At 46.1% G+C, this 26,216-nt stretch overlaps 3 protein-coding genes across 3 annotated transcripts in view; 2 read left to right on the top strand and 1 right to left on the bottom strand.

Moving 5' to 3' along the window:
- Positions 1-1,328, top strand: part of LOC118773285 (polyhomeotic-like protein 3) — a 9,860-nt gene extending 8,532 nt beyond the window's left edge. Inside the window, exon 8 of the mRNA XM_036522149.1 lies at positions 1-1,328. This exon is cut by the window's left edge and continues 1,113 nt beyond it. The gene's annotated coding sequence lies outside the window, so the exon portion shown is untranslated.
- Positions 1,329-4,018: 2,690 nt separating this feature from the next.
- LOC118773681 (claudin-11-like) lies at positions 4,019-6,852 on the top strand. The gene is made up of 3 exons (XM_036522719.1): positions 4,019-4,459; positions 5,199-5,363; positions 6,596-6,852. Exons 1-3 carry the CDS (start codon positions 4,234-4,236, stop codon positions 6,850-6,852), a joined length of 648 nt encoding a protein of 215 aa, XP_036378612.1. The 5' UTR covers positions 4,019-4,233.
- A 6,580-nt stretch (positions 6,853-13,432) lies between these two features.
- On the bottom strand, positions 13,433-25,819 carry LOC118772849 (probable cationic amino acid transporter). Its single transcript, XM_036521483.1, has 7 exons — positions 25,504-25,819; positions 23,434-23,670; positions 19,152-19,369; positions 17,668-17,814; positions 15,807-16,015; positions 14,429-15,306; positions 13,433-13,788 (listed from the first exon to the last, which is right to left on the bottom strand). Exons 1-7 carry the CDS (start codon positions 25,817-25,819, stop codon positions 13,433-13,435), a joined length of 2,361 nt encoding a protein of 786 aa, XP_036377376.1.
- Positions 25,820-26,216: the final 397 nt, after the last annotated feature.

Below are 26,216 nucleotides of genomic sequence, written 5' to 3'. Positions count from 1 at the left end.
GCACATCAGTCTGACTGCAGAAATCCCACTCCCCGCTCCTTCCTTTCTGAGGCAGCTGTTCATAGCATCCCACCTCCCTCCTTTTTCTCCCCTGTTAACAGTGTTCAAATGGGAGGTTCAACAGCCGTGGTCCATGGCCAAGGTGCGGTCACTTCGTCTGTCTCCAAGCCAAATATAAATACTGCTATACCCACATAAATAGCAAGCTGTCTGAATTCACATCTACCGAAATAATTTTTGGGGATGGGTTCATCCTTTTAAAAGGAGCGATTGCCAGTCATTGTGTGTATACCTATAAACTAGAGCATATTCTACTAAAGTGGAGTCTCTACAGTATATAGCATGTTTTCATAAAGGCGCGTAGATTTTTTTTCGATTTTTGATAAATACCGATATTCGCAGCTTATATAATGTAGAAGGGTAATGAGTCTGGTGTCTCCGTTCCAGGTCAATGTGTATTAAGGCCAGCAAATTTTATATTCAAGTGGTCAGTTTCTTGTATTTCTGTGTTGTACCGGAAAAGACTTTTTGTGGTCGGAACATCCCCTTGCAGATATTATTTTTCTATAGTACATATGCATATATTAAACCAAGGCAGTGTTTGTGTGTGTATAAATGTTGAACACTGTGGTGAAGGATTGATAATGTGTAATATATTCTTTTTCTGCAAAATACTGTTAATAAGATGCATTTTATACCTTAATTCCTTTGGGATTGTTGAAGGTAAGGAAAAAAGAATATAAAATACAATATTTACATTTTGGTAGTCATTAAGTGTGAAGAGGGGGTTTATGAGTTACCTATGGGGTAGACGGGACAGCGCAATATTTGTTTTTTCGATGAAGTCTTTGAGCTGTGGGTGCACAAGCATTCTCTGAGTCCTGCAGCTCCTGGAATGGCTGCCACTGGCTGGAAGATTGTGTTCACTGTGCGTCCGGTGTTTTGGTGTGAGTGCGGTCCACGTTGTGGGGAGTCAAGTGTAATACGTGCAACTGGCAGTTCCAAAGTCCAGGTGAAACAAAAGGAGAAAAACCAAATTTTAAAACTATGTCTGTTTTTAATCTTTCAGTAGTTTGCAAGTAATAGTTTGAAAGTAAGTAAAGTTCCAAATTTGAACACTTCTGCCAGAAAAGAACTGAAAGTGTCAAAATGGCACATTTAACACGTGCAAGCGATGATCTAGCCTTACCCAGAGTTATCCTGCCCTTACAGTCCGACAGGCTCTTTGTTTAATAAGCGGACAGGCGGTATATGAAGGTGTATAGCACTGACTACTGTGTGTTGTGTGGTGCAGTGGTTAACGAGCAGGGCTCTTAACCTCAAAGGCTGCAAGTTGCATTTCCATTTCAGGCACTTCTGTTTATGTAAATGCTCAGGTGGATAAATGGATATTTACAGTACCAGTCAAAAGATTGGACACACCTGATTAAGATAAAGAGACACAGGCATGCAAAGACATTTTGATAAGACATGTGCTTAAATGGTTGAAATCTGTTTTTTAGACAACCACTTCACTATTTATATTTATCTATGTATGAGTTTCTTCTAAAAAAAAAAAAAATTAATTATTTTTAGCTATTTTGAAGAATCTAAAATATAGTTTTGATTTGATTAATGCTTTTTTTGGGCACTGCATAATTCCGTTTGTGTTATTTCATAGTTTTGATATCTTTACTATTATTCTAAAATATGGGAAATAGTAAAAATAAAGAATAACCCTTCTATGAGTGGGTATGTCCGATGTTTTTATTGGTCCTGTATGTGTATCTGGAAAAGAACGTCTCCCAGGCAAGAAATATAAAGTAATGTGGAAACATTAATACAAGGCCAAAGAACACAGTATACTGACTGCAGAAGGTATTCAGAACACGTGACACCCTTTGCTATAAAAAAGCTGGATTCTGTTGCTTTTCAGGAATCCTGAAGTTGATCACAGATTACATCACAGAAATCCTGTAATAAAATGCAGCACAGTTCAGTCCTGATGGAATTAGCTCACAGATCATGAGCTCAGATGAAGGCCTTCTCCATCATCACATTTTTGGGTTTGTTTTTTTTTTTTATGATTAAAATGCAGTTGCTCATGTATACGTGTGTTTGTATTGTTCTGTAAGACCAATTGGAGATATGTTTTTGATTGAATTGTCATATCGGAAGAGTCGCGGCAGGAATGGATCTTGTGTCGGGCTTGTGTAGGCTTAAGAGTTGCGTTTTGTTCATGGTTTTTCTCCAGTGGAGTAATAAACACCTGACAAGCTTATGTCCTGATCAGTTCACTCCAAACTGTGTCATGAATATGCATCATGTTACGTGAGTATACATCAAAGATTTACCTTCATTTTTACTGCTGAAGGAGAGAGAGGAAAAGAGAGAGGAGAATGGATGCCTGTGTGTGTGTGTGTGTGTTTTGTGTTTAAAAGTACCTGGACATCACTTTTAAATAGCGTGCCAGTAGCATTTTGCTATTGTACTGTCTAGACTAATCTTCCTTGCAGACAGTTTCTCGCCTGGTTTCCACAGGGAAAACGGGAGCAAGCCATTCGTATCAGACAAAATGACAAAAACGGTCTGCCTGGCATCCACGCAACAGACAAGTTTTTGGTGAACAAAAGAGGCACACTTAATTTTACAGACTCACATTTCACATTTATAAAACAATACACACATTAGCATTTGATGACTTACATTTACTAAATATCCTAATAGATAAAAGGCATGTAAAATTGTACATACAGTTTCCATTTCATTTTGAGTATGGCCAAACCTAACGCCCATTTTAACGTATTTACTTTGTGGTTAAAAGTACTGCACATAAAGGTCAGTTTGAGACCGTTGATGTCAAAGAAAATACATCCGTGCATGTACCGTATGCTACAATGGGGAGGTCGACCTGTTACGTAAACGTCAACACGCGTCACCTGCAGCTCCAGCAAAACACTTCTTATGTAAACCGCAATCATATGGCGTAATGCACTGATCTCTCCCTTGAGGTCTGAAAACAAATGAATGGAAGGCAAGGCTGTACATGCCAGTATACTATGTATGGAAGCTGACAAAAGGAAAACGCATATGCCTCAAAAGTCATGACGTTTAAGTGACATTTCTAGTCTGCAATTCTACATTTTCTCGTCAGTTTTGTTTAGTCATTTTACGAAAAATGTGTGTATTTCGCTTATAGAAAATATGTAAACACTTCGGTTGTTCTACAATTCGCTCAAATGTCTGCTCTGTCAAGTTAGATTGTTTGATTCTGCCTACAAACAAGCAATAATACACGGGGTCAGAAATAACAAAAAAATGTCATTTTTCAGAAATAATTTAATTCGGGCTGGGGTCTGAAACGGACGACGCGCCCTGCTGCACATTGCAAAGTAGATCACGTTGATCTAGGTAGATCCACAAACCTCCTTGACAGCACGGTGTACGGTAGGCTACTTCCAAGCGCTTGGTGTTGTAGTGGGTCGCTCCTCAGGTATTGTAGCCCGACCGCAGCCGCTAGATGGCAGCGATGTTTCGAACATTGCGTCCGTAGCAGGAAAGTTTGTACAACTCCACTCCATGAAACAGCAGAGTTTGAAATATGACTTCAAATGAATTATTCAACTGACATATGGTAGTCTAATAATAAACGCAGGTATCTGAGGTACTGTATATATTTAAAAAAAATTCTTTAGTATATTAGTATATTTTCTTTTGCGCAAAGAACACCATAGCGACTTTAATCACGCACAGTTCATTTGTAATAGAGCTATAAAGTTTAAAATGCATTTAAATAACAACGATCAACATGAGTCTGTGCATTTACAGAATTTATAATCAAAATAAGAAATTGATATTTTTGTGGCGTATGAAGCGAACATGCACGGGAAAAAGACCCAGGACCGTTGCCGTTTTTCTTCCTTAAATCTGATTGGTAGAAAGTTTGGAAGGGGTTTTCTAGTCTCGGTTTGGGTATAAAAAGCCGTGTGACATATTATTAAAAGCAGAGACAAAAAACTTCCCGGAACTACATGAATTGTTGCATCCACTGGAATTGCCAAAAACATCATTGCACCATTAGAAGTTTTCCTGACTCGGATTGACTCTTGAAGGATATTACCCATATAACAGCTACATATTTCAATCAAAATTATTTGGCTGTAGGTTTTTTTTTTCATCCGACCTGGGGGGTGTGTGAATTCCTTCAGTTTCACACCTCTCCCGAGCCTGTTCTCCCATAGACCGCGCTGCACCATGGCGCTCAGCTGCGCGCAGTTCAGCGGCTTCGCGGTGAGCTGCATCGGGTGGGTCGGCATCATTATCGCGACGGCCACCAACGACTGGGTCGTGACCTGCAAGTACGGCATGAACACCTGCAAGAAGATGGACGAGCTTGGCGCCAAAGGCTTGTGGGCTGACTGCGTCATCTCCACGGCGCTGTACCACTGCATAGCTTTAAATCAGATCCTCACCTTGCCAGGTAAGATTCTGATGGCGTTGCACCCCCTCAAACCTGTTGCTCTACCTAGCCCTCGCCAGCACCTTACAGCCAGCAAGATATTAATTATGTTTATTAAGATTAAACCCAAAATAAAGATTGTGCCCATGGATTTTCATAAAAAATATGCTGGAAATGGAAAAAATACTGGCACGAGAAACGAAAAGTATTTTGTTAAATGATTAGTTTATCAATGAAAATATAGGCCTATATTTGTATTGCTGTATATGTTTTAGAAATGAATGATATCTGTCCGTTACTCTAAGTCTACCAAAACGCAAACATTTATTTTCATATAAAACAGTTAATGAATGTGCCCAAGTACCGTTCGGACCTCTTTCATACCTCTGAGGATGTATGTCTTTCACCAACGAAATGTGCGCGATATAGCTGAAGATTGAGATTTAAAAAAAAAAAAGATACTACATAATTTAACATTGTTATATTTTCTGTTGATTGACTTGTTTATTAAAAAGAATGCACAATTCATTCATCTTTTCCAACTGTTTTGTATCATGAATACTGGTATAATTACTCAATACCGGTATTTACTCAACATTGACCTTTTTGTCTAACTATACTGTACCATTAACGAGCTCCATTTAACCTTCAGCTGTCTGCTCACATTGAACAATTAATTGGAGCAAAGATATATTGAGATATAATCCAAAAAAATGGGCGTCGCATTCAAACTAGTCTGATGGCACAACTACATTCCCAGCCTACATCCAGACGTCCCGCGCACTGATGATCACCGCCTCCATCCTCGGGCTGCCCGCCATGGCGCTGGTGTTGATGGCCATGCCGTGCATCAACCTGGGCAATGAACACGACAGCGCCAAGCACAGGCGCTCCGTGCTGGGAGGCGTTCTGCTCCTCATAATGGGTGAGTTCTTCAGCATCAGGGTGCTGCTTCTTATTTAATAATTAGCTACAACATTCATGGAAAAAAACATGTTTCAAAAATATCTGTAAACATGTTTGTTTGCCTTGCACACTTCCCTGACTCAAACAGTTGTTTCTGGTTAACACTGACATGCAGTTGCATGTTCATTGATGCAATTCAGTTTACCGTGCACCGTGCTCAGTGGTACAATGATAGCGGTCTGAGAATTTTTGCCAGCTGCGGTCTGGTTGCCAGAGCAGTTCTATAAGCCCCACATCACTCAGCTTCCCAGACGGCAGACTCGTGCTTTTGAGGGGCCCGCCTCACACAGATGTTCGGCAGGAGAGCCCCACACCCCAGCCGCTTTCCTCCCGGGGGTCCTCTCTCAGCTCTGCCCCTCTGTTAGCCTTGAACTGGGTCACGGTGCTCAGGGCATATCCCCTGTCCCAAACCACGGGCTTCCTACATCCTGTTTCGCAAACAGAAAGGCCCCTTCATCACGGGCTTAAATGCGTCTATGCAGGAGAAACCTGCAGATTTACGATTCTGATTCTCTTTGCTCCTGGGCCACAAAGTGCTGTACTAGTCTATGTCTTCTCACATTTGTTTTGAATGTTACAGGCATTCATAACATTATTATTTATGTACACATCACTTATTTAAGACTTGACTGTGGTAATTTGTACTGAAAATGTGGATATTCTGTGTCCGGAAGAAATTCCCTCTGCACACATATTTATTATTGGTACAGCACAGTGTTTGTGGGTTTAACCCATATTAGAATTTATCCTGCATAAAACAGTAAGAGTCTCCTCTGTGATGGAGTTGAACGGGCTGAAATATTGATCTTGAAGCCTGTACGCTGTCATTTAGGTTTGTACAGTTCCTGCAGTTTTGAAGCTTGGCAGTTTTCTACAATCTATCTGCGCGCTATTTCATTCATTAGATGATAGACATCCTGTTGCATTACTGATACCCAAATTCAAAGAAGTGCTGGGTGACAAAAAGGTGGCAGGAGTAGAAGGGCCATTAGATCATCACAGCGGCTTTGTGACACTCTCAGCTGAAAAACTGGGCTATGACAAATAAAATTTGATTGATTGCTTGAACATCGTCAGTGCCGTTGCTGTGTGAAAGTTGCGCCTGGAGCCCCAGTGCTCTGCCTGCGTTTGATGAATGATGGAGTGGTTGATTGATTAGTGATGCCTGTCTCTCCGTGCCCCCTGTCCCAGCGGTGTGCGGGATCGTGTCGACGGTCTGGTTCCCCATCGGCGTGCACCACGAGCAGGGGCTGATGTCCTTCGGCTTCTCGCTCTACGCGGGCTGGGTCGGCTCCGCCCTCTGCCTCCTGGGGGGGTCGGTGATCTGCTGCTGCTCCCCCGACCCCCCCGCCCAGTACGCAGAGAACCGCTTCTACTACTCCAAGCAAGGGGGCGGCAACCTCAGCCCCCCTGTCTCCGCCAACCACGCTAAGAGCGCCCACGTCTGAGTGGAGGGAAGGGGTTGGGGGGGTGGGGGGGGGGGTGTCAGAGCACAAAGGACTTAACCTCAAATCCCCCCCCCTCCACCCCCCTGCTTCCTGACACACCCCCACTGCCAGGGAGAGGTAACCCCATGTTTCTCCATGGACTGTTTCTGTACAGTTGAGTGTATGAGTACACAGTGAAGCTAAATGCAGACCCCCCCCTCCAAGGAGATCATTGGAATTACATCAGACTTCTGCCAGGAGATTGTCACCCCAGTGGGGATCCACCCCGCCCAGATGTTACATAACTCCACATTACAGCCTTGACCTCCGCAGCGCATTAAAGCTCCGCCCACATGGAGCGATGGTTGCGCATTTTCAGGGCAGCCTGCTGTTTTTACATCCGTCTGGTTCCAACTGACTGATACTGTTACTTTCTGGGAATAACCCCCTGTCCAATTTAAGTCGTTTTTAGATTTTTTAAACATTTCTAATCTGTAATGGTTTAACGACACCAGTTAATGTCAGTCATCCTTTAGTATGTTTTGCAAATTACAGATTATGTGTATATTTGAGTGTTGAGTGTCAGACCATGAGATGTTTTGCTTTGTTTGTGTCTCTTGTGCTGAAAAAAGACCAGTGGTGGACCTGAGGATGGCAGTCCTTCTCCAACAGTATTGGTTCACAGATAATTCGTACTTCTCTGTCTTTGTCTGCATCTGCTTCTTTCTTTTTTTCGCTCAGGTTGTTGCCTGTTGGACTGTTTTTCTCTGTCTGCCTGCCCGCATTCGTTTGCCTGTCTGTCTGTATCTGTGTGCCTGTCTGTTGGCATGTATCTGTCTGTCTGATTCTCTGTCGGCCAGCATCTGTCTTTCAGACAATTTGTTATTGCCCATCTGTCTGTCTGTCAGTCTTTTGGCTGGTTTCTGTTTGCTTTCTGAGGAGACATCCTTCTCTGTGGCAGCTCACTGTGATTCGGTGTGATTCTGGATTCTGCAGGATGTGGGACTGGCAGGTGAAGATCATGGAATTTAAAACAAGCATGGGAGATTAATATTAAAGAAGAGGGTAGGGCGGGCAGAATAAATCTCAGTGTTATCTTAAAATGAATTTAATATTAGCTCGGTGTAAGCACATCAATTACATATTGATTTTCAGTGTACAGTTGGGATATTTAGTTCACAAATTGCTCATCCTGGCCACACGTGAGACCGCCAGACTTAATCACAAATGTACAAAAGCACAGCCTTTGTTATTTATTGCAATACATGTAGTCAGATACTCCTAGTATCTTGTTTCTTTCGTTAAAGAGTTTTCCCCCTCATGAAACCTCAATAGCAGTGTCTTTCTTTAAGGAGTATTCTGTTTGTAAGAATTTATATACAGGGTGGTCCAATGTTTTCTGTAAAAATTGGTTTGTTTTCAACATTTCCTCTTTGACACCAGACAGACAGGAAACTTGAAAAAGCCAAGCACAGGTGACATCCTCTTTTCTCTTCCAAAGAGCTCTAACTGAAGACCATTCAGGAAGCCTGTGCCCTGTGGAACGTTGCATTCTGGGAGTGTCATCCAGTCTGACGGGAAAGATTTTATTGCCTTTCTGTTTAAGTAGATTGGAGAGGAATAAATACAATTAGCATGTCCTTCACACAGATTGTTTGGCATATAAACCAATTCATAAAAGAATCCAGCTTTCCAATGTATGAGATTCAATCTAATTATCATGACTAATCCCTGTAACTGGAGTGAGGAAATATGTGAAATCATTGATGTCTTATATTTAACACGAACAGCATCTCTCAGCAAACTTAACCTGGTAGAATTTTTTACCAAACATGAATTACTGGGAATGTGCCATCACAAACCCAAAGAGAATAATCTCTCACTGCAAATAATGTTTCATAGCATTTTTCTCAAGTAACATTAAATCAGATAAAATCAAATTTTTTCATCATTCATTATTTCATCAAATAATTATTGTGAAAGTACACTCAAATTAACCATTTACCTTTCTGAGTGGATACCTTCTACTAAAATAAAATTGTACTCAATCAACAATCCCATTAGGATTTCTGTTACAGTATCACATTGTTTATGTAGGCTCACTGTTGACAATATAACGTAACTGCTGTAGAATGACTATTAAAGTATTAGACAATCTTTGCAGCATCACTGTTAGAGTGTTAGACAGTATCTACAGGATTGCTATTAATATGTCAGGCAAGCTTGCAGGCAAGCTTTTGTCAATATTTGTCAGACCAGTCAGAGTACTGTGTCCAGGTCTGGGCACCTCACTTTAAGAAGGAAACAGTTTACCTTCCTCTCTATCTATTTCTATCCATCCTATCTATCCCTATTTTCAAAAAAATCACTCTACACTAGTTTAGCACTTAACTCAGTATCTTACTGACCTCTTGTAATGCTTCTCGATAACTACTCTTAGCATAGCATTGAACTTCTTTGGAAGTCGCTCTGGATAAGAGCGTCCGCTAAATGATATAATATAATTATATAATATTATAATTATATATATAATTATAATTATATAATATATAACACCTCAGAGATCAGCTTGCCTCCCACTACCTTTGGCTTCCTGTGCCATGGAAGGTGAATTTCATCTCATGAACTCTGGGAAAAAAAACCACAGGTATATCAAATTTGTATTTTATTTCAAAAGGACCCTCAAAATCCATATGGCTTTTATTGTACTTTTTTTTTTCCCTGAAATACATACTTCCACATTTCCCTCAGTCAGGACACCAGGTGGTAAATCTTACTAAGTTTGGGAGTGTTGGAGGAGAATGTGAGAGACAAGCCCATTGCTTACCTAGCCAAACCAGAATGAGGTTAGGTATCAGTGGACACGGGTGAACACACCATGTGTTTGATATTGCTTACTGAAGTGTATGGGAAAAAGTCCTTTCACCATCTTAAAACTTCGAAGGGCGAGGCCAGCATCATAGCAAAACCACACAGTCACACAGGAAGTAAGACGCCTGGGATCGTGATTGCTTTTAGTAAAATATACACATTTCGTGAAATATTTATTTCAAGTGTCATAATATATTGTCATCAAACAATGGTAAAGTAAGAGTCATTATATATAACGTATCTGCAATAAATAATTTTCATAGTTTCATGAAGGCAATTTAAATATCGTTTTATACTGTGTACCACAGGGGCAAAACCACACAAGAAAAAAAATCAACAAATCAGCATACGTAAACTTCAGACCAGGATCACAAAGATATATAGCAGAAACATATATCAAATTCACATGGGAAGCCAAGTTCCACAGTTCCCAAACAAAGACCAAATAAACCACCATGATAAGAAGGAACAGATTTTTTTGAGTGGAGGAGATCTTTTTTCATACACAAAATGAACAAATAGTAGCTGACTTTAAAAGCAATAGTGGCAACATTTGTTTAGATGTTTCTGTAAAACCTGTAATAAAATAGGTTTGTATGCTCACATTGTTTGCCTTTTCATTTCTACCTCGTTCCTTAACCTTGCCCTGGTATAGGTTCTATAATCTTCTAGAAGAAAAAGAATGGTCTTCAGCTCAGGGTTTGTACTACACTTTTGGAAAGACTTTAAAACACACACATTTTTCATCCTGACAGTGTTCAGTGGGTGGGGTTATTGCACCCCACTATGTAATACACCCTAATCTTAGCTGACCCTCAACAGCTCCCTACCCTTGCCACCACAGTACCCAGAAACAACACTGGAAATAAGGGACACGCGTTAAAAACAAAAACAGCCTCTCTATGTGTCCATGACAAGGTCATTCCAGTTTTAATCTAATGGTCACTATTCAAGTAACAGCGAAACACAAAAACACAACAGGACCGTACTGGGAACTTTGGCTTGCTTCTTGTAAACAGAAGGATTCCATAACGGAGAGGGAAGCTTGTGAGCAGCGGCTGAGAGACCATCGATTTGCCACATTAATTCAGACAGGATTCAGACACCCCTCCACAGACTCAAGGCTCGGCACCAGTTCGGTGCTGTGTTGGGATCTGTGCAGCTAGCGTTAGATAAAGTACTGGTCTGCCTGAACACCAACACACTATCGGGGAACACGTTCCCAAACTGGGTGGGATGCTGTTAACTGGTCTATGACATAAAAAGAACCCCGAGGGCTGAAATCATGAGTTCCAAAGACAACCTTCAGCCACACAGTCACTATCACATTTTCTGAAGGATTCTTGCACGCTTTCAGTTCTGGCAGAATTAAGCCACGCAATCAGGCAGGCGGTATTTAACACGCCCACTTAACTCAGACAATCTCTGACAAACACAACTGTTGCGTCTTCCCTCTGTTTCGGATGAGACGTTATCGACGTTAAACGCACCCACTCACAACTTTGCTGTAACCTGGCAGCGAAAGTGTTTACGTTGATATAACGCTGCAGAGCGTGCTGTAAAAACGTTCTGCATGGGTTCAGATGGAGCTCATCAGAAACAAAGCAGAGGAGGGAATTTAGTGCACTTCAGAGATAAGGCCTCTCTTTGCAGGACAGGTCAGCAGCACGCCTAAGGAGCGGGCTCTCTTTGGGGCCTCCAGGGGCCTTTTTTTGGGACAGATTGGGGCTGTGTAACACCCCAGCTATGTGGAAGGCAGAGCCACATCAGAATGGGCAGAAAAAAACTCCCTCCAGAACATCAGCACATCAGAATATCACACTCCAGTACAAAGCATTCAGTGCTGGCAACACTACAGGAGCCATCTCCACCAGTGTACACTCTCTCTTTCTCTCTCTCTGTCTCTATCTCTCATGCTCTCTCTCTGTCTCTCTCTCTCTCTGTTTCTATCTCTTTCTCTCTGTCTCTTTCTCCCTTTCCCTCTCTCTCTCTTTCTCTCTCTCTCTCTCTATCTCTCCCTCACCCTCTCTCTCTCGCTACCCCCTCCACCTCTCTCTTTCACCTTTTACTCTCTCACTCTTTTTCTCTCTCCCTCTCCCTCTCTCTCCTTCTTCCTCTCCCCCCCCTCCCTCTCCCTCTCCCCCCTCCCCCTCCCCCCTCTCTCCCTCTCTCTGTCTCTCACCCCCCCTCCCCCTCTCCCCCCCTCTCTCCCTCTCCCCATCCCCCGCCCCTCCCCCCCCCCCCCCCCCTCCCTGTAGAGGCATTGATTGACATGCCCCAGAGGAGAGATACAGATTGATGAGGTAAAGTAACCACAGTGTCACCTGCATGCAGATGCAGCACAGAGTCAGTGTGGCGTTACCAATGAGGCCGTAAAGCCAGGGATCGCTGTGGGAACAAGCCCAGCACACGAGAGCACCTGGCAGCCATGCCCCCGCAATGCACACGCCCACCGATGACAAACACATGACAGACATGTCCACATCCAGCACACCCAACCACGTGCCACATTGAAAAACCCCCAAAAGGTGGTCCCAGCTGAACAGAAGTGGAAAAACAGCCATCAGACACGCCCACAACGGATGACAGACACCATGTAGCCACGCCCACAGATGAAGGCACTATTGCAAGCAAAGTCCAAGTACTATTTGTTTCTCATTCCCGCCCCTGCTCCCTCCCCTGGGCTAGAAAACAGCGACAGACAGAGAGACAGACCATCCAAAAGTGTATAAAAGAGCTGTGTAAGTTACACCAAGTGTGTGCATGGTACATCCAACTATACACCTTCCCTGGGTTTAATCGTTAGATGCTTCACATCTTTTGGAACACTTAGCTCAAAATACCTGGTAAATAATAGCTGCAAGGGGAAGTTCGAAGAACTTTTTCAGAGAATCACTCTATTTGCCTGTAAATTGTACTTTCGAAACTATTCTGTAAATCATGACTGATTGTGCCTACAAGTCGTGAAAATGTTGCTGCATGGCTGTAAATTCAAAAAAGGGGGGGGCCAAGATGGTACAGCCTCAAATCAAGAGGCTGAACAATACTGCAAATTGTGACACGTTTTAAGACAGGTGAGCTAAAAATACATCCCATAATGCTTCCTCACTTAAATAGAGAGAAAGCTTCCCTTGTTCTTCAAGCCCCGCAACATAACTGACCTCTGATCAGTGCTCAGGTTGTGAACGCTTGAGGTCGCTTATCGAGCACTGATCTGAAATCAGTGACGCTGAGGAGAGCACAGATGGAAAGCAGCTCAGTTCTCTAGATATCCACAGGCACTTGGAGGGAGAGCACAGGAAGCAGGGACGGAACTTCCTGGTCACTTCCTGGTGTCAGGGGAGACGGGAGTGATCCAGGAAATATCTCCAAGGCCGTGTCATCTAATTATTCGGGGAAATGAATGCCTCTAACTAACCCTGGTATTTCCGGCAGTTTTTTTTTTTTTTTAAATGAGTATTGTCAGAAATAGGACACCCTCCATATCAAACCATGACGGTGGTCTTCCAAAGCAAACCATTCACACTGAGATTGCCCTGCCAAAGACAATCATCTGAAACGACGAGTAAAAAGTCACATCAAAAATCCGATGAAGCCGTCCTCAAAACAATCATAAACAAACGAACAAAAAAAAACAACAGAAATGAAAAAAAGAACAGTAAGGAAGACAGAGAGAAGGCGAAAACAGAAAGGTTAATATTCTAGCCCGAGGAGGGGCTCGTTCTCAGTCTCATTCTGGTGCGTAGTCCATCTCATCGTCCGCTATCAGGGTCTCAAAGCCCTTGCTGGATTTTCCTTTGCTTTTGGGTCTCCTGCTTTGGGAAGATGTTCGCTTGTCGTCCGTTGCATCGGGCTGCTGGTACTGGTTCTGGTACTGGTTCTGGTACTGGTAGCCCCTCTCCTCGGGGGCGTTCCAGCCCTGGTACTGCCCCCCGTCGTCCTGCGGGTAGAGGTCGTCATCCATGGCGAAGCTATCGTCCACGCCCGTGTCGTAGCGCTGGTAGGTGCTAGCGTGAGCCTCTTCCTCCCTGGCAGTAATCTCCAAGGTGCTGTTCCACATCCCATAACCGAAGTAGATCAGCAGGCCTGCAGGGTGCACACACACACACACACACACACACACACAATCATTATTTACATTATATGCTCAGTAAAGCATGTAATTATTACATTATATTTTGTTCAGTAGACACACTTACGTTGAAGGGTTTACATATCTTCCAATTTTTTAAACAGCTGAATATTTTATCAAGATAATTTGGGTTAATTACATTGCCCAAGGGTACAACCGCAGTGCCTGCAGTAGAAATTGACCTGGGAACTCGAGGGTTACAAGCCTTGCTCCTTTCCACAACTCCATACTGCTGCCCTACACAATGAGCTCTGCTCCTTACCACTGTGCTACACTGCTGCCCCCCTCCCCCGTCATTAACCTTGTGAAGTAGCCGACGATCATTACATAACATTACATAACATTATTGGCATTTAGCAGACGCTCTTATCCCAAGCGACTTACATCAATTACAGGTTTTTACAATGTTATCCTTTTATACAGCTGGATATTTACTGAGGCAATTGTGGGTTGTGGGTACCTTGCCCAAGGGTGCAGCAGCAGTGCCCTAGCAGGGGATTGACCCAGCAACCTTTCGGTTATGAGCCCTGCTCCTTAACCACTATGCTACACTGCCGCAATCAAACTGGAGAGAGGGAGGGAAGGCCCACTTACCCACGAAGCACCAGACGGCAAATCGGATCCAGGTGATGCTGGAGAGCTTGAGCATGAGGTAGACGTTGACCAGCATGGCGGAGGCGGGGACGAAAGGCACGCAGGGCGCCATGTAGGGCAGCTTCTTCGGGTTCTCGGGCTGCTGGAGGATGACGAAGACCAAGGCGGCCATGAGGACCGCCATCAGCGCCACCAGCAGCACGGCCCACCAGCGGCTGCCCGAGATGTGCTCGGAGCCGAAGATGACGAAGGCGCAGAAGAGGAAGACGAGGACGAAGAGCAGCAGCACGCAGGTGGTGACGGTGCGGCCGGTGGCGGCGGTGGGCCGGTCCATCTTGGCGGGCAGGCCCAGGCGGATGCGCAGGGTATAGTAGCGCGGGCCCAGGAGCTTCTTCAGCCGGATCACGTGGGCGCTGTCCGACTCCTCCGCCTCGATGCCCGAGCCCATCTCCACCGTGCCGTAGTTGGGGTGGCCGGCGGCGTAGGCCGACTTGTCGGGCTTGCCGATCAGCATCTCGTTGTCGCTGAGCGACGGCAGGTTCTTGGCGCCGCAGGTGTTGGTGGGCGGGCCGCCGTAGTCCTCGCCCTCGCTGGCGGGCGAGCACGCCTCCTTCTCGCACTCGGCCAGCACGCCCTCCTTCCGCTTGGCGCTCTCCTCCGACAGGAAGTCGACGAAGCCGTGGACGTCGCTGTCGGGCTGGTAGCGCAGCAGGAGGACGCAGACGGACACCAGCGTGTAGGCCAGCAGCGTGCCGATGGACATCATCTCGATCAGGTCGCGCAGGCTGACCAGCAGGGCCAGCAGCGACGCCAGGAAACCCGACACCACGCAGGCCACCGCCGGCGTCTCCGTGTAGGGGCTCACATGGGCCAGGAACCTGAGACACACACACACACACACACACACACACACCACACACACACACACACACACACCACACACACACCACACACACACCACACACACACACACACACACACACACACCACACACCACACACCACACACACACACACATTCACACACACACAGACACACACACACAAGCAGGCAGGCACACACACACCACACACACACACACACACACACGCACACGCGCACCACACACACACACACACACCCCACACACACACACACACACACACACACACACACCACACACACACTTTAGCTAGGACTCAGGTATCATCATCCAATAAGCTATGTACAATGGTTAACAGATGCTCTACCATTACTTTAAGCTAGTCAGCGTGCTTCGTTGTAACGAGATACTGATCACTGGCCAGACTCATTAACAGGGCCAATCCACTCACAGCCGAGAGCAGGGACCGAGGCCGAAGGGGTGGGGTTGGGGGGAGGGACAGGGGGCGGGAGTTACCTGAAGAGCAGGCCGTCCCCTGCCATGGCGTAGATGACCCTGGGCATGGGGAAGAGGGAGCCCAGCAGGCTGACGGTCAGCCCGGCGATGGAGCCGATGGCCACAATGTACTTGGCCGCCTGGAAGCCGTGCACGGCAAACATCTCCATGAGGGGGGCGTCGCCGTCGATGTCGTTGTAGGGGACCATGAGGGTGAGGATCACGCTGACCTGCGGAAACGCCACACCGAGGGTTCGAAATCGCTCCACAGAGAGTGACGCGGCCTGTACGTCACCCTTTCACCCAGCCGGATATTTACTGAAGCAATCTGAGTTACCCCCTGCCCAAGGGGTACAACAGCAGCACCCTACCTCAGAATCAAATCAGCAACCCTTGGGTTACAAGCCCTGCCCCTTCCCACAATGCACCACTGCTGCCCAGCACAAACGGTGGTCAACAGCCTTAATCAAGCATCCAACATCCTCCTAAACAGACTGCTTATTACTATCAGGGTTCCACATTGCAAACACATTTGTATTATTTTCTATCACTTTTCACTGATGTTTCTACTAATAAACATGAGAATCCCCAGGTTTATTATCAGTGTGGCAGAAGTCATGCTCCCACAAAACAGGTGAACTTTGAAGATGGACTATTTTGTCCCTGCACAGAGCAACATCTGCAGACATTCTTGGAAGGGAATTACAGTAACCAGTGATTTTTGGCAGCGGGCTTACTGTGCTAATAGCCAATTAATCAATATCAGCACAATGGCATTGCTAGGTTTGATAGGAAATTACATTAAACAAGTGAAGTAGTGTGCAAAATGGCTGCATTTGCTTCCTGTGAAAAAGAGCAAGGTTGAAGTTTATTGACCATTTTCATTTGTGAAACTGTACATGTCTTTACAAGGACAGTGGCATATCTGAGCACCTTTTGCGACTTTTCCATCATGTTCCAGGATGAAAACAATTTCCAGAATGTTCTTGGTTCATAGAAATCCAGTTTATCCGTCCTCTAGTTTTATCAATATTTTAACATTTTGTGCTGTTTTGGTATCTGAAATGATCAGCTCAAAGGTGAACAGTGACATTTTGTGCTGTTTTGGTATCTGAAATGATCAGCTCAGAGGTGAACAGTGACATTTTGTGTGTTGTCCTGTGTGCAGAAAAAAACAGCATTAATGTTTCATGAGGATCCCCACGTCTCTTAGCTGAACTCGCCTCAGTTCTCCAGCTGCTAAAAACTGTAAGCTGGGTTTTGTGTGTGTGTGTGTGTGTGTGTGTGTGTGTGTGTGTGTGTGTGTGTGTGTGTTAAATATTGCATGACACACAAAATTAAAGAAAAAAAAAACATTTTTGTGGAAAACTGCTTGAGGCAATGGCTTTTCCTCAAAGCATGTTGATTTTGGAAAATGTGATGCAGCTTGACGGACAAGTTTGCTGCACAAACAGGATGGCAGTTTGACACCTGACCATTACCCACAATGCACCTTGGCGATAATGAGTATCAAACAGAGAGACAGTGGCTACTGTACTAGTTCCAAACCTTTGTTATGATTCTGCTGGGAAGTGAACCGCGCATGTTCTAATTCTGTGTGTGTGTGTGTGTGTGTTTGGGAGCATGGGGGTGGTTTCTAGTTGAACAGCAGTTTATTTTGAACTCCCTAAGAGTGATATGGAATCCATGTAAGCCATACAGCGAGCGAGAGAGTTTAAGGCACGGGACTGATTTTCCATTTGTATAGCTGATTACATTTCTGTGAGGAAATTCAGGTTAAGCGTCTTGCTAAAGGCGTGAATAAACTCAGACGCCTGTGGCCGGGGGCGTGGTTATGCTAGGCCCCGCCCAGGCCTGGAAGAGGTGCATGCTGGGTACTCACAGAGACGTAGGCGGTGAGGCAGGTCACCAGAGAGGCGGTGATGGCGTAGGGGATGGAGGTGTTGGGACTCTTCGCCTCCTCACCTGTGGTAGCGATGATGTCAAACCCGATGAAGGCGTAAAAGCAGGTGGCTGCACCTTGCATGACCTGCCCAGAAAGAAAACGGTCAAAAACAAAAAAAGGCAGGCGTTGTTATGGTTACCTGGCTCTGGAGGGCCCCGTTTTGGGAGGGCAGCGTTGAGAATGCAGTAGAGGTGGTGATGGCCCAAATCTAAACCAGTTTAGAGGTTCACAGCAGCAGTAAAGAGCATGCCGCTTTGAATACAGAGCAAAACTGCTGTGGAGGGTTTCTCATGCTCACTGCACTGGACAATTCACGAAGTGTGCATGTAAGAAAGCAGGCAATTTGTTTTGAGAGAAAAAAATTGAAGCCTGTTAGGACCAGGAGCCAGGACCAGTCTTGGACTAATTCAAATAATACAGCTCAGATGTTTTATGATTCAGTTTCAGCTCAGATACTTTATGATTAAGTTTCAGCCCTGGTGCTTTATGACTTAAAGAACACCTTATAATTCAGTTACAGCTTGGGTGGAATGGAAGTTAGCCACTGGTCCAAAGCACTGGTCTGAAGATTTGTACATTTAAGGGAAAAGGAAAACCTTGCTGTATTTACTGAGACCTTTTTAAGCAGTTTCTCAACCAAATGGAAGAATTGGACTATCAATCAATTGGACTATCAAAAGCTATCACCTAATAGCTGCATATAGGACACCCTTACGAAGGCACTCAGACAAATGTTTAGCAAAGAATATGTGTGAATCTTCTGAAAAGACCTAAAAATTTATCACAACATCCAACCCACGTATTCCTTACGTACTGTTCATTTCACCTCCACACCTAAAAGTAGCAGATATAGCACTTTCAGAATGAAGGCAAGGAAAACTGTCAGGCACAGAAAAGCGTGAATATTACCAACATCCCCTTTCATATTACAATGTGAGATGTGTTCTATCAGTCAAGAAACATGTTCTTTTTTAATGAAAATGAATTGCTTAACAAAACAAATTCTCTTGACGGGTGAATTCCTCTCTCATCTGTTCCACACAGGGAGGTTTTGGATGGAGAGAGGGCTGCATTAACCCCCTGCTGGGTTCCATTGTCACCACCTGCAGCGTCTCTCGCTGTTCACAACGCGATAGCCCATCTGCAGCCCGTATGCTGGTTTTTGTCATTCCTGAGAGAATGTGCTCAGTGTAGCTCCCATTAATTAAAGAAGTACCTTCTCTGACCTCCCGAGACCTTCTCAGAGTTCCACGTAACTGTCAACTTCCACCCCCAGCCCGCCCGGGCCATGCCCACTCTGAGTAAAGTCCGCCCACTCACCCAACTAAAGACCCAGGTCCCTGGCTGCGGGAACCAATCACGCTCCTCCTCCAGGTGCAGGGAGGGTGACATCACATGCGGTGTCGTGCTGCGCTGCTTACCCCAGACCAGCCGTAGGGGAGGAACCTGCCGTTGTCCCAGTTGGAGCCGCTGACGAAGAACAGGCCGGCGATCATCATGAAGACCCACACCACCAGGTTGATGACGTTCAGCACGTTGTTGAAGCCCACAGAGTTCTTCACCCCAAGCGCCACGATCACCGTCACCAGGACAGCGATAACCAGGGCCAGGAGGTCCGGGTACGACTCCTCCCCCTTCCCTGTGGATGCGCAAAACGAGATGCGCTCTTTAACTCGCGCGCACTGATACACACACTCTCTTCCTCAAACACAAACTCAATTACACTTTAGATTTTACAGTATCAATCAACCAAATTCAACTTGATTTGTCATAATGCATGTCTATAACCGAGATTGTCACTAAGCAATGCACATGTAGCATAGTGGAGTCTCCAGAGGGAATTAAAAAAAAAATCCAAGGTCAATTGGGGAAAAAAAATAGAAAATGATTTCCTGACCTTGGGAAAATGGTGGTCAAAAGATTTCTGGCAATAGTGGAAAATAGTGCATGCATTCATAGCTGAATACCTCCTAAAGAAATGTAGGTTAAGCTTTGCTCAAGGGTACAACAGCAGTGCCACACTGAGGATTAGATCCTGAAGCATTTCAACTTATTCACAAAGGCTCTTTATAGATCAAATTGTCATGAAAATGGTGACTGTCTGTATAACTGCTTAAGTTAACCCTAAGATAAGCCTCTAATGAGGCTTCATTCATTTCCAGCTTTTGAAACATTCAGGAGAAAGAGACTGCATTTATGGAGCACAAATTGATTTGTGAAACAGGTAGGTGTCACACGTCTGTCACAGATGTTACGGATAAGACTGCCTTTATCTCAGAGTTTGACAAAGGAATCTCTGGTGGCTCTTAAAACTAGATTGTAGTGTGTGTGTCCCCTTGTGGAGATTATAGGCCAGGATAGATCCATAGGAAGAGGGGGAGGGGGGGGGAGGAGTGTAGGTATGAAAGGGTGTGGGAAAGCAGGATTTTTAATCTTGAAGAAAACTGGACTGAGTTGAATATAATTGCACAGACACTGTCTGAAAACTGCTACCAAATATCTGTGTAAAACTCTGTTTGAAGCATTGCTGTCCAGACTCTTGGGCTGTGTATTGGTCTGTATAAGACCCAGCTGTGGAGCGGTGAGAGGGGACATCTGCCTTTGGTTCTGCGTCCTTTCATGAAAGGAAGGAGGAAACGATGACGCTCTGACACTCTGAGGGGCAGCTGTCATATTAATCACGTGCTGATCGCTCCCTCCGGCCTGGCTGTAGCCCTTCGGAGGAAACAGGCCCACTCAATCAGAAGTGGAGGAACGTGGGAACGTGCACCCCGCGATGCCCAGATCACACACGCCGCTGCACACCCTCCGTCCTCTTCTCTTCCTCTGCGTCAGAGTTCTGCCGCGAGGGGTCCGAGCCTCAAAGCGTCTAAACAAAATTCCACCGGGTATAGGTAATGTCCACCCCCGTCTCCACCACCCGACAAATCTCCCCCAACCAGCCAGAGGAGCAGGTATTTTCTGGCCCCAGAAAGGGGGTGGGTACTGACCCAGGATCAGATCCTGTGGAAAACCTATCAGCAACCCAAAGTCCACAAAGACAGCAACAACAACGGCACTGTAATTATTTTATATTAATGGAATTACTGTACTGGCGGCAGGGTGGTGTAGTGGTAAGGAGCAGGGCTTGGAACCGAAATGTTGCTGATTCGATACCCCGCTGGGGCACTGCTATTGTACCCTTGGGCAAGGTACTTAACCCACAATTGCCCAGTAAATATCCAGTGTTATTGGATAAAATTGTAACCTATGTAAGTGGCTGTCATCAGAATGATGGTCTCAGCATATACATGCCCATATTTTGCCAGGAATTGCCCCAGTGCCTTGCACTGATGCAGCTCTGAACCCAGGAGGCTAAAACACAGATGCATGAGATATTCATAACGATCAGATGCCAATGAGCCTCGAGAGAATATCCCTCTCTCTGCGCTCTGAGAAATTAGTTTTTGTTTTACTTGTTTGTCTGAGTGGAACGTAAAATTGAAAAAAAGAGGGCTTCCCTCGAGAGGGTTTTTGATGAAACGGCGCGTGGGGGAAAAAGATCCGGTAATGAAATACTCATTACTTACTGTGACAAGTGGCATTTCCCCTGTCTGCCACAAACCTCCCCTCTGAATGGCAAAACTATTACCGAGAGGCCGCGCAATTTCCCGACACCCGGCGTGTGCGTGCTCAGATAGCCGAAGCCTTCATTACCGCGGCGCGATGCCGGCCGCTTTCCGGTCGCAGCTGGAAACTGCTCACTACGCACATAAAATCCACTTTTCTATCCTTTTCGCACGGTTTCGAGTAGAATGCGAGCAGCGATTTTTGCGTGATACGACTGTGAACGCAGGACAGCGCAGAACAACCGGCGTTTGCTTGTCTTTTTTACGGGCGATATGAGGACGATTGTTGCCTTTTAACAGGGTTGTTACAGCCGGTTAAATCCTACTTCTTTTATTCTCCAACCACAACTGAATCCGGGGAAGTGGGAGTGTGAGATCAGGGGGATTTAAGGATTTCTCACCTCGACTCTGTGCCGTATGGAGCTCTCAGGCAGCACTGAGGCCCAAAGGCACCTCAGGGCAGGCGTAACCTTCAGTTTAATCTTAGCGAGTCCCTTCTCCCCAATCTCCTGACACCACTTCAGATTCAATTTCTCTTATGGCTTCTCGCACAACCACACACTTTTGCCGTCTCTCTCATATCTCTCTCTCCTCTCTCCCTCTCTCTCTCTCCCTCTCGCTTAGTCTCCAGAAATTCTGATGCGTTTTTCATCTCATCCTCCCAAATCCTCTTTCACAGCTACATGCATTTTCCATGAGCTCGTTGGATTCTTGATTTTCAAACCTGCTACCACATGTCAACGACAGCCACAGAGAGAACTGCGGTGACTCTGAAAATGAAAAGACATTTTCTACATCTGAGAGAGGAAGCAGCATCATTTTAGCATAGTGGTGCACTTAATTGGGTAAGAGCGTCTGTCAAATGATGTAATGTAATGTAATGAACAGGGTATACCCTGGCACAGTGCTGTGGGGTGCAACAGCAGTGCCCCGCCTGGGTTCTCACCCCGCGGCATTATGGGTAACTCACAGTAAATCTGCACAGACTGACTTGCCGTGAAAGTGCTGACTGCATGAAGATGATGGACAGCAATCTGCAGGAAGTCCTTTCATTAGCAGCTTTCATCAGCGAGAGAGAGAGAGTGTATACACAGAGTGTTACTGCAATTTTGATTTATGAAAGAGGAAGATGAGGGTTACGGGAACAGTCAGTGCTGTCTTTTGTCTCAGAGATGGGGGGAGGGATCTCACTCATCTGGCCATCAGGATGAGGTTACTGCACCCCCCCCCCCCCCCCCCCAAAGGGGAGCAGAGAGTGCTGAAAGAAGAGGTGGCTATTGACCGCTATCGTGTCTCAACAAAAAGGTGCACGGAAGCCCAGGAGGAATGGCTCCACACTAACACAGATTCTGTGGCTCAGAATAGGTGTGAAATTTCTCGACAAAAAGCCTTTTCTCTGCAGGGTCAAACGCATCAACACCCGACCGCTATTCAATTCACAGTCTCAAGGGCCAGCTTCAGCCTTACACATTAACCAGTGACGGCAGGTTTATTCCAAGGCCTTGTGCTACAGGTTCGACAGCCACAGCTCATGTGCAGTCCAAACCCACAGCCCTGAACTCCGGTCCAGAACCCCAACTTCATCCCACAATTGTTTATTGAGGCTGATCCACTTTGTCTTGACAATATCCATTCACACAGCTGAAATCACCGTTGCCGTCATGGCAAGACACAGTACGTTAATTGCTTGCATTGCTACTTATTGGAGTTTTCAAAACAAAGATTCAAGAGGAAACATTGTTTGGAAGAAAGGAAGATGGCTAATTACCTGAAACCAACAACAGCTGGGTTCTTAATTACCTAAATCCCACACACCTGTTCTTTTTCCCAGTTTGAGGTTTTCAGCATCCCTCCCCCCCACCCCCACCCATGCTCTTTCCATGTCCAGGGAGGGGGTCAGCACGGCAGGGTATGATTCCCACCATTAAACAACTCCCAGATACCGAATCACTCATTTCTGCATTACCCTGCCCTGCTGTATGCAGCTACAAAAATCCCATCACAAATGTACAACCGCATTGCCTGGCATCTCCCTTTGAAGGATCTTCTGAGGGCTGAAGGAGCTTCTGGATCTGAACCCCCCCCAGCAACTCACCCAGGCCGTTGAGAGTTCCGATGTTGTTGATCATGAAGCGGCTGATGCTGTGATTGGCCAGCGAGTCGAACATGCTGCTGAGCGCGCTCGCCCCTGCGGCCGTGCCGATCAGGTACTCCAGGATGAGGTTCCAGCCGATAAAGAAGGCCACAAACTCCCCCACCGTCACGTAGCTGTAGGTGTAGGCCGAGCCCGTGGTCTTCGGTACGCGAACTCCGAACTCAGCGTAGCACACTCCTGTGGGTTTGGGGGGGAGTGGGGGTGGGGGTGGGTGCACAGGCAGATAGCAAGTTTTATAGATATTGGTGTTGATAAGACTCGATCTTGTACTGTTACACTGAATTTCCTCTATGAAATATCCCCTGTGAAAGTTCGGGTTACACATTAAGTCCCATTAAGAATAAGCTGATACATTATTAAAACAATATTATACTTTTATTGCACTGCCTCCCCCGGTTGTCAACTACAACTTACAAATGACTTTAGGATAGACACTACATTAAAAATTCAGCAAATGCTTTATAGAGTTATTCACCATTCACAGGTCATTTATGAGGAGTGAGTGGTGTCTACATTAGGAAAGACACTACAAAGTAATCAAGTAATCTTAATGACAGCCATACAGTCTGTTATTAAATTTAATTAGTAATTTAATGACTAATTAATATCACCTTAATATAAGACTTTATCAGATTGTGCATGCTAAACCAACTGTCCCATCTGTCAGAGCAAGGTCCTGGTCAGTGTTGAAATGAACAGGTGAGGTGCACCTGTGATGTGCAGGAGTGATATGAAACACTGGTCTGTACAGAGTGAGTCCTCCACAGCACGTCCCTACAGACAGCGTCTACAGTGAATCCTCTACACACAGAGTCCCTAAAGACAGCGTCTACAGTGAATCCTCTACACACAGCACGTCCCTACAGACAGCGTCTACAGTGAATCCTCTACACACAGAGTCCCTACAGACAGCGTCTACAGTTAATTCTCTATACACAGAGTCCCTACAGACAGCCTCTACAGTGAATCCTCTACACACAGAGTCCCTACAGACAGCGTCTACAGTGAATCCTCTACACACAGAGTCCCTACAGACAGCGTCTACAGTGAATCCTCTACACACAGTCCCTACAGACAGCGTCTACAGTGAATCCTCTACACACAGTCCCTACAGACAGCGTCTACAGTGAATCCTCTACACACAGTCCCTACAGACAGCGTCTACAGTGAATCCCCTACACACAGAGTCCCTACAGACAGCGTCTACAGTGAATCCCCTACACACAGAGTCCCTACAGACAGCGTCTACAGTGAATCCTCTACACACAGAGTCCCTACAGACAGCGTCTACAGTGAATCCTCTACACACAGTCCCTACAGACAGCGTCTACAGTGAATCCCCTACACACAGAGTCCCTACAGACAGCGTCTACAGTGAATCCTCTACACACAGAGTCCCTACAGACAGTGATCTTTATCGGTGAGACTGGTCGGTCACAGTAGCAGCCTGGATGGGTGCCCTCTCGCTGTGGGTGTAGCGTTACTGGCGATGGCGGCTGACACATGATCGGAGCCACACCATAAAGCATGCACAGCATCCATTAGTTTTCCCCCTGTCACCCCGCAGGGAGGGAACGTCACTTTTTCCAGCAGTGGAAACAAAAACCCTCAGGAGCCGAGCCGGATCAGGTTCGAGAGAAACACACTCACGAGGAGACCCGACAGTGCAGACGGTTCACTCTGACACGGTTGCTATGACCCTGCAAGTTGGGGTTTTTCCCCACCTAATATAATAATCTATGCGTTAGAATTCCATCGTGTCCACATTGCAGGGGAGTTGAGTCAGCCAGCTGATAAATATAAGCAGACTCGCTGCAATGTAACAGTTTTCTCAACAACAGGTTTGAAGCCACTTCTGAAATATACAACAAAGGTAAATCAGCACTCAAAGCCAACTCAGATGCAACGTTCACGTAACATTGCTGTAAGGTAACAGCCAAATCCTGGCTGCAACTTTTTAAAAGGTGTCATCCCCCCCCGGCCCCCCCGTTTACCGGACGCCGGAGTCACCTGACAGGATGGAAGCCACGGCCGCGATGATGAAGGACATGATGACCCCGGGTCCCGCCATCTCCTTGGCAACCAGCCCGGACACCACGTACATGCCGGTGCCCACGCAGCTGCCCACGCCCAGCGACACCAGGTCGACGGTGGTCAGCACCCGGGCCAGCTTGGTGCCGTGGGGGCCGGTCCCACCCGTGGCCGTGCCGGCGCCATCCAGCATGGACTCCACAGGCTTGGTACGCAGGACGCGAGAGTGCAGCGCGTACCACGTCGCCCCCCACTGGACCCGCCGGGGGTCCAGCCTGGCGAACACCGCACTCATCTCGGGAACCCTGGTGTCACTCTCCGGAGGCGTGGGCGGGGCTGCGGGCTGGGGAGTGGAGCCAAGGCAGGCGAGGGGATAGGAGAGGATGCGGCAGGTGGGGGGGTGGGGCTGCTAGCCAATGCTAAGACTGAAGGAGGGATGTGGGTGGCAGGAGAAAGGATCTCTCTCTCTCTCTCTCTCTCTCTCTCTCTCTTCACAGATGGTCCATGGCAGGTCCTGAACTCGTCTCCAAAGCAGTGGGGGTGGCTCTGGGACACTGCTCCTGCGCTGTAGGAAAAAAAAGAAAAGATTGGTTGATGGGATTAGTCGACACTGTTAGCAGGATTAGCAAACTGGCGTGTGCAAGGTGACAGCACCAAGGGGTCGTCATTTTCCTTTAAAATAAACCAGTCAG

This window comes from Megalops cyprinoides, chromosome 2, assembly GCF_013368585.1.
Source record: "Megalops cyprinoides isolate fMegCyp1 chromosome 2, fMegCyp1.pri, whole genome shotgun sequence".
NCBI lineage: Eukaryota > Metazoa > Chordata > Actinopteri > Elopiformes > Megalopidae > Megalops > Megalops cyprinoides.
This window is presented reverse-complemented; position numbering and strand designations above follow the sequence as displayed.

Bases quoted from the DNA above. Each gene is read 5' to 3' on its own strand.
- LOC118773681 (XM_036522719.1), top strand. From the start codon at position 4,234: ATGGCGCTCAGCTGCGCGCAGTTCAGCGGCTTCGCGGTGAGCTGCATC. The intron at 4,460-5,198 runs GTAAGATTCTGA...CTACATTCCCAG, and splicing joins TCAGATCCTCACCTTGCCAG to CCTACATCCAGACGTCCCGC. The intron at 5,364-6,595 runs GTGAGTTCTTCA...CCCCTGTCCCAG, and splicing joins CGTTCTGCTCCTCATAATGG to CGGTGTGCGGGATCGTGTCG.
- LOC118772849 (XM_036521483.1), bottom strand. From the start codon at position 25,819: ATGAGTGCGGTGTTCGCCAGGCTGGACCCCCGGCGGGTCCAGTGGGGG. The intron at 16,016-17,667 runs GTGAGTACCCAG...GCGTTTCCGCAG, and splicing joins GCCTCACCGCCTACGTCTCT to GTCAGCGTGATCCTCACCCT. The intron at 15,307-15,806 runs GTAACTCCCGCC...TGTGTGTCTCAG, and splicing joins GGGGACGGCCTGCTCTTCAG to GTTCCTGGCCCATGTGAGCC.